General features: G+C 52.7%; 1 protein-coding gene across 1 annotated transcript; it reads left to right on the forward strand.

The window, feature by feature from the left end:
- Nucleotides 1-5,572: 5,572 nt before the first annotated feature.
- On the forward strand, nucleotides 5,573-13,534 carry PRKAG3 (protein kinase AMP-activated non-catalytic subunit gamma 3). The gene is given in 15 exon segments (XM_057746691.1): nucleotides 5,573-5,608; nucleotides 5,981-6,020; nucleotides 6,485-6,640; nucleotides 6,982-7,382; nucleotides 8,362-8,443; nucleotides 8,946-9,004; nucleotides 9,106-9,151; nucleotides 9,363-9,417; nucleotides 9,617-9,743; nucleotides 9,878-10,043; nucleotides 11,167-11,204; nucleotides 11,383-11,529; nucleotides 11,879-11,980; nucleotides 11,982-12,111; nucleotides 12,700-13,534. Coding segments are annotated over 14 exon segments (1,521 nt in total). The 3' UTR covers nucleotides 12,048-12,111; nucleotides 12,700-13,534.

Consider the following 13,534-nt stretch of genomic DNA (forward strand, 5'->3'; position numbering starts at 1 on the left):
ATTTGTCCCATTCCAATTCTTCTTTTACTGTATTTTATCAAAGTACCTTGTTACCTCCTATCCCCTGACACCCTGTTAATTACTCTAATAGCATTTTCAAATGTGCACTTTTTCTTGGGAAGGTGCAGTGAATGAACATTACCCCCAAAAGATTTTGCAAGTTTCTAGGTCTTGTTTCTTTGTTAATTCTGGTATTAGAGCTTTTTCAGCTGCACGTGACAGAAGACTCAATTCAAACTGCACTCAACAACAAAAAAGGTTCTATTGGTTAATGTAACAGAAAAAACCCAGTGGAAGGTCTTCAGGTACAGTTTGATCCAGGGGCTCAATGAATGTCAGGGGGACCTGGTCTTTCTCATCATGTCGTGGTTCTTTTGCCCTCTGTTTTGTCTTCATTCTCAAGCAGCTCCACTCTGCATGGTAGCAGAATCTCTATACTTACATCCTCACAGCTCCAAATTCAGTGGGAAAGAGTTCCTATTATCTTCAGCAAAAGTTCCAGGGTTCACCCCTATTGGGCTAATTTGGTCAATGCCCCCCTCACTGTGGCCAGGGGAATTTGATGTGCTCATTGGCTAAGTTTGAGTCAGATGTATACTTCCTGGAACCCATGGTTAATCTCCTCTGAAAATCAGGTGCTCTGAGATTGGAGGAGATGTGGTTCCCTGAAGGAACATTTGGGGGTTGCCAAAAGATGGGTGAAATGGATCCTGGGTAGACAGAAGCACCATCTGTCCACTTCAATCTCCAACAGCTGACAGAAAAAGGCTCCGTAATGGGGTCTGTGGGGCAGACTAGACGGCAGTAACAACATGCTGGTTCTGTCCAGCTCCTTGGGACACTTGGCATAGATGCTACTAGGTTTCAGCCACACACAGACAGGACAGGAGCTGGAGATCTCACAGCCTCCCAACCACTCTGGCATGGGGGACCCCCTTTGTGATTTATCGGTTATGGTCTCATCGAGGCTACTCTCTTGGCCTCCTCAAGCTGCTTTACTCCTTCTGATATAAAAATAACACAAACAGGATCCCAACCCCACGTCCCAGACAAATCAGCTACCCAGAGATGGCATCCAAATTCACTCTAGGGTCAGAGGGCAGTGTCCTTATTATACCCAGTTTTGAGAGCAAGCTGAGAAGTGGAGTTTCAAGAAATTTGATACCATGACCAGAATCAAAATTCTAACACCCAAGGAGTATTCATTTCCCAACCAAAGCCAGTACCTTCTGTTGATTCGCGCTGCAGAAGAGGATGGGTGGAGCTGGGCTGGCCACAAGAGCAGGTGTGGGAGCTCCTTTTTCACAACGGGAAAATCGCTATGATTTTAGTGGTGATTGAGACAGCGCGGGCGTCTGCCCCAGCTGAGCCCTCCTCCATCCCAACCTTGATGTCGCCGTGAAGTGACTACTGGAGAGTCAGAGCCCCCGTCCCACCCCAGCCCCCAGCCTTCCTGCTTTCAGAATCTTGTAGTTGGAAGTCTAGGGGGACTGGAAGCAGGTGGCGAGGTAATCATTATAGTAACCACTTACTGAGCATATATTACCTGCCAGGCCTGTGCTTCATTTACATTGAGCTTAGTGGCTGAGAGAGTGGTGCTCGTGCAGAAACACTGGGTTTGACCCTGGGCTTCATCTCACTAGCTCTGAGATTTTGATCAAGTTACTTAATCCCTTTGTGCCCTGATCTTCTGATCTGTAGAATCACAATCATAAAAGAATTTACCACATAGGGTTGTGAGGGATTACATGGGATACTGAACACAATGTGTTTTGCAGTGTCTAGTCGATACTCAGCTCTGCATAAATGTGACGCATCCTTATATACACTTGTAATTTCTAACTCTACCCTGATCCCGCAATGTAAATGCATCAGTCAGAGAGAGGCTTGGCTGCTATAGCAAAGCTTTGATTATCTTACACAAGATAGAAGTTTATTTCTCTTTATAAAATGACAGTTCAGAGATGGGGAATGGAGGAGATTCTATTATTTTCAACCTGCATCTTCCATCATTGGGTTCAAATGGCTGACCCAACTCCCACCACCATATCGTAATTCCAGTCAGGAGGAGGAGGAGAATCTGCCCTTTCCTCCTAAGGGCACCCTTAAAGTTTGCATAGAACATTGCTGCGCAGATCCCATTGGCAGAGCCTAGTCACATGGTCATGCTGCCTGCAAAGGACACTGGGAAATATAATCCTGTACTTCGTTAAAATTGTGGGGAATTACTAGCAGAGGCAGAAGGGGAGGACAGATGCTGCTCTGCCAGAGCCCGCCGCCTGGCCACGCTCACAAAGAGCACACTCTAGCACCCCTCGAAGGAAGGGGAGGCAGAGCTCCATCAGGACACAGCTCCAGCTCAGGGCCCAGGACCTCTGCGGGCCTGGGTATGGATGGGATCCTCCGAGTCTAGAGCCCTGTGAACCGAAAGGCAGGCAATCTGGCCCTCTGCCTCCCTGAGATAACAGTGGAGCAGGAACAGGATACACTTCAGAGCAGGAAGGAATGGCAAACACCTGGCAGTTACCTGACATTTAGCAGTCACTAAATCCAGTTGGACAGGAATTGCAATGCGGCTTCCCCACAGTGGACTACGTTCTGGGGCAGCTCATCCAGCCGCCCCTGGTCCTGCTCTCTGGGAGGGAAACTTTCTACTCTCCTTTGCGGCCTCCGGCATTGCCTCCTGGGAAGTTACTTCTCATCCGACATCCCCTTGGCCGCCCTTGAGACCACGACCGTCGTTGCAGACCTTACAGCTAACACAGCCCTCTTTCTGCTGGTGCAGATTTGGGGGGCTAGGGATAAATGGGGGGGGGTCAAACCAATCTTTGCTGACCAGGTTTATAGTTTCTTTGCCAATGTAACTCCCTCAAAATCTCCCAAGGCATCTGATCGATTTCATATTTGTGTAAACACAGACAATGGTCTCACCAATTTTATGCTTGAGTACTCTGGACTTGGAGTTCTTCCTGTTCTCTCTCAAACTGCTGGTGGTTACCTTGAGGTCATCCGAAAAAATATGCTTGGCTGTGAAGAGAACGTCCCTATTCTGCCCACTGGGCTGGCTTCCACTGTCTACAGAACTGGGTGTGCTTGAGAAAGGTTTGGGCCCACAGGTACAGCCCTTGCTAAGGTTGCCTCTTCCAAACCACCACTTATAACTCACTGCCCGAGTGCATTTCTCTTGTGGGACTTTGCTGGTAGCAGCAAGCAGAAGCCAATACAGATGAGTTTCCATGAGTTACAGGCTCTGTTAGTGTATGATGACATTTCAAGGCATCATAGATGACAGATATGTCACATGCTTTGCTGTAACATAGCAATGGTCCCCAGATTACCAGTGTACAATAGTTTGCTACTTGCAGTCCAATTTCCAAACCAATGTCACTTGTTTTAGGCTTTTAAAGCAGTGCCGCTTCCAGATACCAAATTTTGCATTAGTTAGGATACGTGTTTGATTGCTGTAACAAAGACTCAGCAAAGTTAAGAATGACTTAAACAGGGACGTTTATTTCTCTCGTGTAACAGTCTATAGACAATCTAAACCTGGTAGGCTGACTCTGAAACCTTTAACAAGCATTTTCCATCTTGGCTATGAGATAGCTGCTCTAGCTCCTGCCATCACATCAGCATTCCAGCCATCAGAAGGGGAAAAGGAAGAGGTGAACTCATGCCTCTTTCTTTCAAGACCTGACCTAGAAGTTTTTCACATCACTACCACTCACATTGACCACATTAAGTCACAAGGCCATATTTAACTACAAGGGTTGGGAATTTAGGTCTTTAATATAGGTAGCCATTCTAGCTAAAATTCAAATGATTCTATTACTAAAAGAAGAAGAGAGAAATAGATATTGGGAGGCAACTGGCAGTCTCTGGCACAGACTGTTTTTATCCTCACTTTACATTCGTGGAAACAGGCTCAGAAAAAACAAGCACTGCTTTCCAAGGTGAAATGGCAGAGCACGGATCTTAATCAGGTCATTCCGACCCCAAAACAGATTTTCCATCACATCCAGCCAATATCGTTTGGTCATCAAGGTGCCCACTGTTTACTAAGAGATAAAAGGCATTCACACATGAATAGTTATGTGGGTGCCAGCTCAGTGTACACTGAAATATGCACACAGAACGTGGCTATAACGAGGTCAGTGCAATGAGGGGGATGAAATCAAGGGGGACTTTATTTAAAGCGGAGCCCCTGCTTCTGGTCCTGTAGGTGGAACATGTCTGAGGTGGCAGCGAGAATGGGGTACTGCAGGAGAAGACCGTGGTATGAGCTGGGCCTGTTCTGCTTCTGGCTTGGCTGTGAAGGTGGTCCGGAGTATAAGAGGGTGGGGCTTTTCGGGTCCGAGGTACCACGTGTCTCCAGGGGTGGGCCACTTGATTTTTCCCCCATGTTAAGTGTCCCATTGGCTGCGCCTTTGATATTCCATCATCTGGGACCAGACAGGAACAGGCCACAGAGACCCTGAGGAAGGAGAGCTGCACCCGCATCTGGTACTATCCAAGACACACATAAAAGGCAAGCCCCTTGCCTGCTCTGTTCTCCTTCACTGTCCCCATAAGCAGTACAGGGGTTTTGAGGGATAATGGGAAATGTGTTCATTAAATCAACGAGAAATCCAGTAACCCACTACCGAGTGTCTGTTTGCTCCGTGGTGAGACTGGGTGGAAGAGGCTGGAAGGAGGAGAGGAAGGGAGGGGCAGAGAGGGGAGCTAGAGCAGCTGGGTCAGCATTCCCGATGTGGACATTGACTCAGGCCCCAGGAATGCCAAGGAAGGGGGGTGGGCAGCCACCAGAGCCAGCTGGGATCCTGCTGGCACCAGGAGATGTGGGGAGAGCACACACAGCAGGATGGGGGGACTGGGGCTTCTGCACACCTGGATCTACCGTCACAGGAAGAAATAGGTGTTTCTCACACTGTAGACAAACGCAAGCCCACGGCACGCCTTCAAGGCCATTCTCACAACTCCCCACCTGCCCACACCATCCAGTTCCAACTCCTCTACCAAAGAGAGGGACAGGCTCCTGGGACTCAGCTGGAGACATCTGGACACACATTGGCCACTCTTTCGGGACCACCACAAACCCCTTATCCCCAGCCTCCCAGCTGGCTGCAACTTTCTAACTCCAGCACCACCCACCACCCCACCCACCACCGAAGTTTGTACAAGGAAGAGAGTTAAGCTCAACCGGCCTGTTTTTCCTCCTTTGGCCCCTGACAAAGATGAGAGAGGCCCTCAGAGAATAAAAACCCAGGACTCTGAGAGCCCACCTCCTCCCACCCCAGGGCCCCTGAAATGCTCCCAGCCACTTCCCTCGCAGCGGGGTCCTCCTCTCCTGCCCTTGGAGACCCAGGAGGCAGCGCAGGACCAGGCATCAAGATGCCATGTGCACCCCTCCCCTCCCCACCGGCGCCCAGGCTGCCGGGCTGGAGCAGCTGGACGGGTGGACCCCTTCCTCCCCGCTGCCCGACACCCAATCAGAGAGAACCCGATCCGTGAGGGCAGGGTGCCAGGAGCCGGGCCCAGAATAGTGCTGCCCAGATACAGTGTTGCGCACTTGCTCATGGAGCCGGCGGAGCTGGAGCACGCGCCGCGCAGGGTACCCGGGTCCAGGGGGGCCGGGAGCTGGAGCAGCGGAGGCCAGAGGGCCAAGCGCACACCACCGCGCGGATGTGTGCGCGTGTGCGTGCGTGGGGGTGTGTTTGGCCAGGATTTTCTGTGTATACGAGCATGAGGGTGTCTGCATGTGGATATTCTTTGTGCGCGTCTATGTGGTTCTGTGCGTGTCTGGGAAGGCTTGAATATGTGGGTTTCTGAGCGTGTATACGTGTTTGGGTAGGTTGTGTGTGTTTATGTGTTTGTGGGGTGTGTGTGTGTGTGTGTGTGTGTATGTGTGATGGGAAGGGGAGTTCCCTGTGGTTCAGAGTGTAGGGCGTTTTCCCCACTACTTCAGCCATTCTTCTCCACACAGCGCCCCACCTGGAGCCGCCTCGGGGGACCGGAGCATCCAGGTAGGTGGGGCTGCCCTCCTTATGGGCCCAGCCTCTCCTCCCTCTTCCTTTTCTCCCATGTCTCTAGGCCTCCAGTCTCCCCCACTCCACTAGCCTGGCTTTTGTCGCCCTCTCCTTTTCCTTCTCTGTTCCTCTTTGTTTCCTCTTTCTTTTCCCTCACCTCCTCCTTCCTCTTTCCGAAGAAGGAAGCGGGGATCTAGAGTCTGAAGACTTGGACCTCCCTGACTTTACCACTTACCAGCTGTGTGATTTGTGGCAAACTGCTTAACCTCTCTACTCTCAGGTCCCTTGTTGGGTGACAGTGATGCCTCCCTTATAAGATTGCAATGAGGTGTGAATGAGAAACATGTTAGAGGAAAAAGCCTTTGGAAGCTTGCGAATATTAATTAGTGTTGTTCATAACACTGTAATTGACTTGCTGTGTTACTCTGCGTTAACCAAACAGGCCCCATTCCCCCTTCCAGAGATGAGCTTCTTAGAGCAAGGAGATAGCACTTCATGGCCATCACCAGCCATGACCACCAGCTCAGGAAGAAGTCATGGGGAACAGGGCACCAAGGTCTCGAGATGGACAAAGCAGGAGGATGTAGAGGAAGGGGAGCTGCCAGGCCTGGGGGAAGGTAAGACCAAGGCCAGTTCTGGGGAGGTGGGACTGGGGGCAGTGGGACGTCCCCGAACCTGGGGCCAGGCTCTGCCCTCCATAACACAGACACTCACGCGTGGCCTCAGTCTCCCCACATGGAAGAGGACGACTGCGTTGCTGGTCCAGGGGCCCAGCACGGCCAGCTCAGGACCGAGCCACAGTCTGGTGTGCGTCTCTGAGACTCAGCTCTCTCACTTGCGAAATGGCGGCCTCGGCATCCAGGCTTCCCAAGGCTGCTGTGAGCGGCAACAGAGACATCCTCACAGATGAGAAAGTGCTTTGGAAGATGGAGTTACTGTCCTCTCCCCCCCCAAACAGGTCCCCAGTCCAGGCCAGCTGCTGCCACCGGGCTGGAGGCCGCATTCCCCAAGGCCACATCCTTGGCCCAGGCTGCTCCCTTGGCCGGGGTGGGCACCCCCACAGCAGAGCGGGACATCCTCCCCCCTGACAGTGCAGCCTCAGCCTCCGGCTCTAGCGCAGACGATCTGGATCTGGGCATAGCGTTCTCAGCCACGGCAGCCTGGGGGGCTGAGCTCGGCCTGGTGGAAGAGAGGCCGGCCCCATGCCCGTCCCCGCAGGTGCCGTTCCCCAGGCTGGGCTGGGATGACGAGCTGCGGAAGCCGGGGGCCCAGGTCTACATGCACTTCATGCAGGAGCACACCTGCTACGATGCCATGGCAACCAGCTCCAAGCTAGTCATCTTCGACACCACGCTGCAGGTGAGGCCGCAGCTCTGCCCCACCTCCATCCTCACAGCCCCCCGGGTTGCCCTGCCAGCCCTGCCCTGCTGCAAGCCCCTTCCAGAATTCCTTCTTAGTACCACGGAGACTTTTGCTCTCTGTGTACACCCCCTAGTTGTCATCCCAGCTCTGCAACTCTGTATCTGTAGGATATGGATTTGGTCTTTTTACTTCCCTCATCTCTAAAATGGGAACAGAAAGGCCTGCTTTACCCTACAAGTTTCAGAGGACTCCTGGGCCAACCCAGGATGAGTGGGGAGCATTTGCACACCCTGAATTGTATGAAAAACAGTGCAGGGTGGCTTAGGACAAAGAGCAGGGGGCTCTTGATAAGAAAAAAATAACATGAGCTCTGGTCCCCACTCATCCATTAGGCTAAGCTGCTAAACGCCTGATCCCTTTCTCCTCGCCATGCATAGGGGAGCAGTGTGTAGTGTAGAGTAGAAGCAGGGTGTACGTACGGTCCACAGTTCACTCTTTGATTCTAGCGGTATATGGACAAATACATTTAATTTAGTAGCTTTGTATTTATTGTGATATGATTAGAAAAATACAACCAGCATGTATAGATAGTACTGTTTAGGATGAGGCCAAAATGAGGCAATGTAAAATTGATTTAGAGAAAAATGTTTTGTAATTATCATGTGAATAATGACACCTCTAGTACTTAGATTAGCAAAAACTATCCTGCGTGTTTCTGTACACATATGACTTTGGCGTAGAAACACTGAGTTAGTTTCCCACACCCTGGTATGCCTGGTAAGGGGTCACCGCAGCGCCTCTGGCCGCCAGCAGCCTTATTTCTGTAGCAAATGTGCAGACAAGGGTCATGTCGAGGGCCAGGCAGGCTCATGTAGCGGGGTCCCAGGAGAAGGCCCCGTGGAAGGACCCTGGTTGGGACAGGGGACCCTGAGGGGCAGTGAGCAACTCACCCTCAACTGTTCTTTCCGGCGCTCAGATCAAGAAGGCCTTCTTCGCCCTGGTGGCCAATGGCGTCCGGGCGGCACCTCTGTGGGACAGCAAGAAGCAGAGCTTTGTGGGTGAGGAGGGGCTGGGGAGATAGAGGCGGAGGGGTGGGGAAGGCAAAGCGGGGAGTTTGTGGGGCGGTTCTGGGGCCGAGCTCTGACGCACCGCAGGCTTGAGCAGAGCAGGGCCCAGAGAGGCGGCAACGGCCGATCCTGGTCTCGTGGTGCTGGCGGGGAGGCCCCATGTGTGGGACAGCTGTGACCAGCTGCCCCCTCCAGCTCCACTACCCCGTGGTCCCATGTCGTAGGTGCTAAGTAGGAAAAGAGGACAGGAAGAGGAAGAAACGTGGAGAATAGAAAAGATGGGGCGGGAAGGAAAGATATTACAGGGGAAGGGTAAAAGGGAGAACCCCATTTCTCAGGCACGGGAGGAGCTGCCCTACTCTCTTCTTTCCAAAACCCCACTTTTATCTCAGTCCGAGGACACTGGCAGGGTGGGGGAGGGGGACTGAGCCCTCAACCTGCCTCCTGCCACAAGGCCCAGGCTGACCCCGTTCCTCCCCCTCCCACCCCGCAGGGATGCTCACCATCACAGACTTCATCTTGGTGCTGCACCGCTATTACAGGTCCCCCCTGGTGAGGCGTGGGCTGGGGGTCCTGGCGGCACCTGTCTGGGCTGGGGTGGAGGGAGTTCAGGGGGCCCTCATCTGACTTCGAGAGTTCTGTTGATGTTCTAGGTCCAGATATATGAGATTGAAGAACATAAGATTGAGACCTGGAGGGGTGAGTGGGGGCCTGGAAAGGGGCTGAGGGTGTGTGGGTGAGGATGGGGCCAAGGAACTCAAGTAGAGGATGGGCACTGGGGATTTCCTGGAGGGAGAAGGGGAAAGGTGAGAGGGAACCCAGGGGTCCCGAGAGAGGGGAGATATTCTGGGGGCTGCTGGGTGAGGCAGGATGGCCAGCTCCCTTGCCCTGACTCTGGCTTTTCCTGCAGAGATCTACCTTCAAGGATGCTTCAAGCCTCTGGTCGCCATCTCTCCCAGTGACAGGTAAGCTTCCCCAGCCACCCACTTGAGCCTCCTGGCCCTGCACAGACCCCTTCCCCAGCTCCTCAGTTCTCAACTCACGGGCTCACCCTCAGCGGACTGCAGACAAAGCAGCCTTGGCACACTGTCCTCCTTTCTGGGAGCTGGGATGAAGGGCATCTCTCCCCAGGTTGCCCTAGGCTCACTGCTCCCACTTCTGCAGCCTGTTCGAAGCCGTCTACACCCTCATCAAGAACCGGATCCACCGCCTGCCAGTCCTGGACCCAGTCTCAGGCGCCGTGCTCCACATTCTCACACACAAGCGGCTGCTCAAGTTCCTGCACATCTTTGTGAGCCTGGGTGCAGCCTCGGGGACAACCCGAGGGGCGGAGAAGTCTTCAGCCCTAGGGATTGGGGAGGGAGCAGCCGGGAGCCCTCTGGGGGCTACTCCACCCTGATCCCTACCCGTCCCCAACCTAAGCAGGGCACCCTGCTGCCCCGGCCCTCCTTCCTCTCCCGCACCATCCAAGATCTGGGCATTGGCACATTCCGAGACTTGGCCGTGGTGCTAGAAACGGCACCCATCCTGACGGCACTGGACATCTTTGTGGACCGGCGCGTGTCTGCGCTGCCTGTAGTCAACGAAGCTGGTACCTACACCCAAGATGGGGGCTCTGGCTGGGGTGGGACTGTGGGGAGCGGGAGTCTGTGTGACATCAGCTCGCGGCCCAAGAGGGAGTCACGGCTTGAAGCCTCTGCCTGCTTTGAGCCTTGGATCCGTTGCTTAGCCTCTCTGAGCTGGACCGCAAGGTCTTGCTCTGAAAAAGGGTTAAAGGAGCCACGGCTGTAAACCGCTTCACAGTTAAAAATCACCATAATGAAGCTGGAAATCAAGAAGTGTTTTAATTTATTTTTGATTATAAAAAATTTCAAATGTATAAAAATGGTAGGAAAAAACTGTATGACAAACCCCACGTATCCACCAGGATTAACTACGGTTAACAGGTTGCCATAATCAGTTGTTTTTTTTTTAACTGAAGTAATTTAAAGTAACTTATATTATAGAATCATGTCATTTAACCCTTAACACGTCATCTGCATCCCTTAAAATAAGTATATTTCCTATATCACCTAACAAAATTATGAATAATTTATTAATGTTATCTAATATCCAATCCTTAGCCTTATTTCCCCATATTTTCCCAAATATTTTTTTAGTTGATTTGTTCAAGTCAGAATCAAATTAAGGTCTATGCTTTGCATTTGCTTCTTTTGTCCCTCAAGTCTCTTTTAATCTAGAACAGTTCTTTCCCCCCCTTAATTTTCGTGACGTTGATGATGAGAAGCCTGGGTCCATTGTCCTGCAGAATGTCCCACTTCCAGAGATTTGTCTGTTTGCTTTCTGCAGGTGGCCTTTACACTGTTCCTCTACTCCTGTGTTTCCTGTAAACTGGAAATTAGATATAAAGGCTCCATCAGATTCAGGCTATACATTTGAGACTAGACTACTTCAGAGGCAATGCCATGTACTTATGTCTTGTCACGTCAAGAGGCATGGTGTCAAGTGGCTCTCTCGGCTAAGCTGTTTGATCTATGGGTTCAGGGTGGTGGCAGCCTGAGGCCTCCTTATAAAGCCAGCGACCTGGGAGTAGGGAGGATGTGGAGGAGTTCATTCTGAAAGCCTGCCCCAGGACCTTGCACAGCATCCTGGTCCTGACCTGTCTCCCCTGTCTTTCTGTCACCTTCCTCCCTGCTCCCCCCAAACCCTTGCAGGACAGGTCGTGGGCCTCTATTCCCGCTTTGATGTGATTGTAAGTGTCTAGGGGGGTGGAGGGGAGCTGGGGGTGTCACGGGAGGCTGTGGTGTGAGGATCGATGGGGGGCAGTATCTGTGGACCAGCGGGGCCTTTACAAGTATGTAGGGGGAGACATCTGTGGGGCTGCAGCCTGGCCGAGGGCTGACTAAGAGCGGTTCTCCCTCCCTGCCCAGCACCTGGCGGCCCAACAAACGTACAACCACCTGGACATGAGTGTGGGAGAAGCACTGAGGCAGAGGACACTGTGTCTGGAGGGAGTCCTTTCCTGCCAGCCCCACGAGACCTTGGGGGAAGTCATTGACCGGATTGCCCGGGAGCAGGTACCCCAGATCCCTTTGTACATGCTCCCAACACATGGGGCCCAGTCTTTCTCATGAGCAGCTCCAGCTAGCCCTATCCATCAGCACCTGCCCTGTCCTCCCATCTCATGGCCAAGCTCTTGGTGTCCACGCTGGCTGGTGACTGGTCCTGTCGTTGGGGCCCCCGGGCCAAGGGCTGCAGCCGGCTGACCACCCCAGGGCAGGCAGAGCCACTGCTAACTGGTTTCTAAAAGACACTCTCTTGCTTCCCCAGTTATGTTAAGTTGTTGCCCCTGATTCTCAGGGCCAGCCTCATGGCTGCCATAGCCACATGGCGCTGCCCCCTCACTGAGCCTCTGTGGACCCACAGGTGCACCGGCTGGTGCTCGTGGACGAGACCCAGCACCTCCTGGGCGTGGTGTCCCTCTCTGACCTCCTTCAGGCCCTGGTGCTCAGCCCTGCTGGCATTGACGCCCTCGGGTCCTGAGAACATTGGAGTCTTCACTCTCAGGCCACCCGCCACACCCGGGAGCCAGTGAAGGGAGCCGGGGACTCGGCCTTCACCTCCCCCCACCCCCATTTGCTGGTTTGGCTCTTGTTCAGGTAGGCTCTGCCCCGGGCCATTGACCTCAGCACCAGCCCCTCAGTCTCCCTGGGCACCCAGATCTCAGATTGGGGCTCCCTGAGGATGGGAGTGCCCCAGCTCAGAACTGAGCAACCTCGTGAAAACTACAAGTGTCAGGACTCACTGCAGGGCCACTGCTTTGTCCCACTCTCAGCTGAGGTGATGGAGGCCCTCATAAGAGGGGTGCACAGGCACTGGAGTCAAAGCAAGGGCAGTGATGTGACTTCAGGGGCTCCTGGGAGATTAACCTGTCCTTTCACAATTCACTTCCCGCCTGCTTGGACCGACTTCCACTGGAAGGAAGCCAGTTACTAAACCTGGGCTGAATGGGTTTTCCACACTTGGTGAGAACTAAGGCTGAAAGGAGAGAGCTTTTCTCTAAGTACTCATCGCAGTCAATTTTACATGATCTCAGACTCTTTCCTGGTAGCACATTTGCTAGGAGTTTGCAGAGGGCGGGGGCACAGATTCCCCCTGCTTGGCAGAGGATGGCAAGACTGAGGTTCCCCTATGGGAAAGGCTACCTCCCCCTCCCCGTTTAATCTTCCTCTTTCTTTCTCTCACAGGCTTCTCCAGCCCTCCCCAGTTGCCCTTGCCCTGCTTGTGCTCCCAGAAGTCCTCAGGAATGCCCGGTGCACTGCAGATGATGACATTAAGGAGAACAGCTGAGTCAAGCCTGAAGCTCTCAGAACCAGAGGCACTAGGACTACCCCAGGGCTAACTGCTCCGTGCCACCCACACCGTTCTCCTGTACCTGGCCCCGGTGGGGTGGGGAGCCCCCAGTCCATGGGTTCAGGCAGGGGCTCTGGAGTCCTCGGCTTCTGGACTACCTGGCACCAGCGCCCCCAGCTCCTGGGAGTCCCAGCTGTGCTTCCCCCATGGAAACTGCCCTAGTGGTTCCTTACAACTTTGCCACTGCCCTCCTGCTCCCCCAGCACTGCGTTTCAGGGCTGCCTGCGGGTCCCCACGGAGCAGCAGTTTTGTAGAGCGGCCTGTTGGAGTGGGGTCCCCCCTCCTTTCTCATCCTTAGCTCTCGCCAGAGAGCTGTATTCTCAGTCCCCTGGGAAGGCCTGTCACTAAGGATGACCCACTGAGAAAACAGAAAGAAAAAGAACAACCCGTGAACTTAGATTTTATAAGTTTCACTTGGAAATTACTATGGTCATTTGATCTGAACTTGTGGCAAGATCCCCGTCCTTTCTGGATTCAAAAACACCCAAAGGAAAATCTGTAATTGACAAATGATGCAAGTGGCATTTCTTTTGCTTGTGGAGTGTTATTCCACTGAAATGTCTTTTTCAACTTTTATTTATAACAAAACTATAAAGAAAATGCTACTTACATACTGAGTACAACTCAGTCCATAATCTCGAATCTGTAAGAAACATAATTTTTCTAACA

This window comes from Hippopotamus amphibius, chromosome 8 (genome assembly GCF_030028045.1).
Source record: "Hippopotamus amphibius kiboko isolate mHipAmp2 chromosome 8, mHipAmp2.hap2, whole genome shotgun sequence".
NCBI lineage: Eukaryota > Metazoa > Chordata > Mammalia > Artiodactyla > Hippopotamidae > Hippopotamus > Hippopotamus amphibius.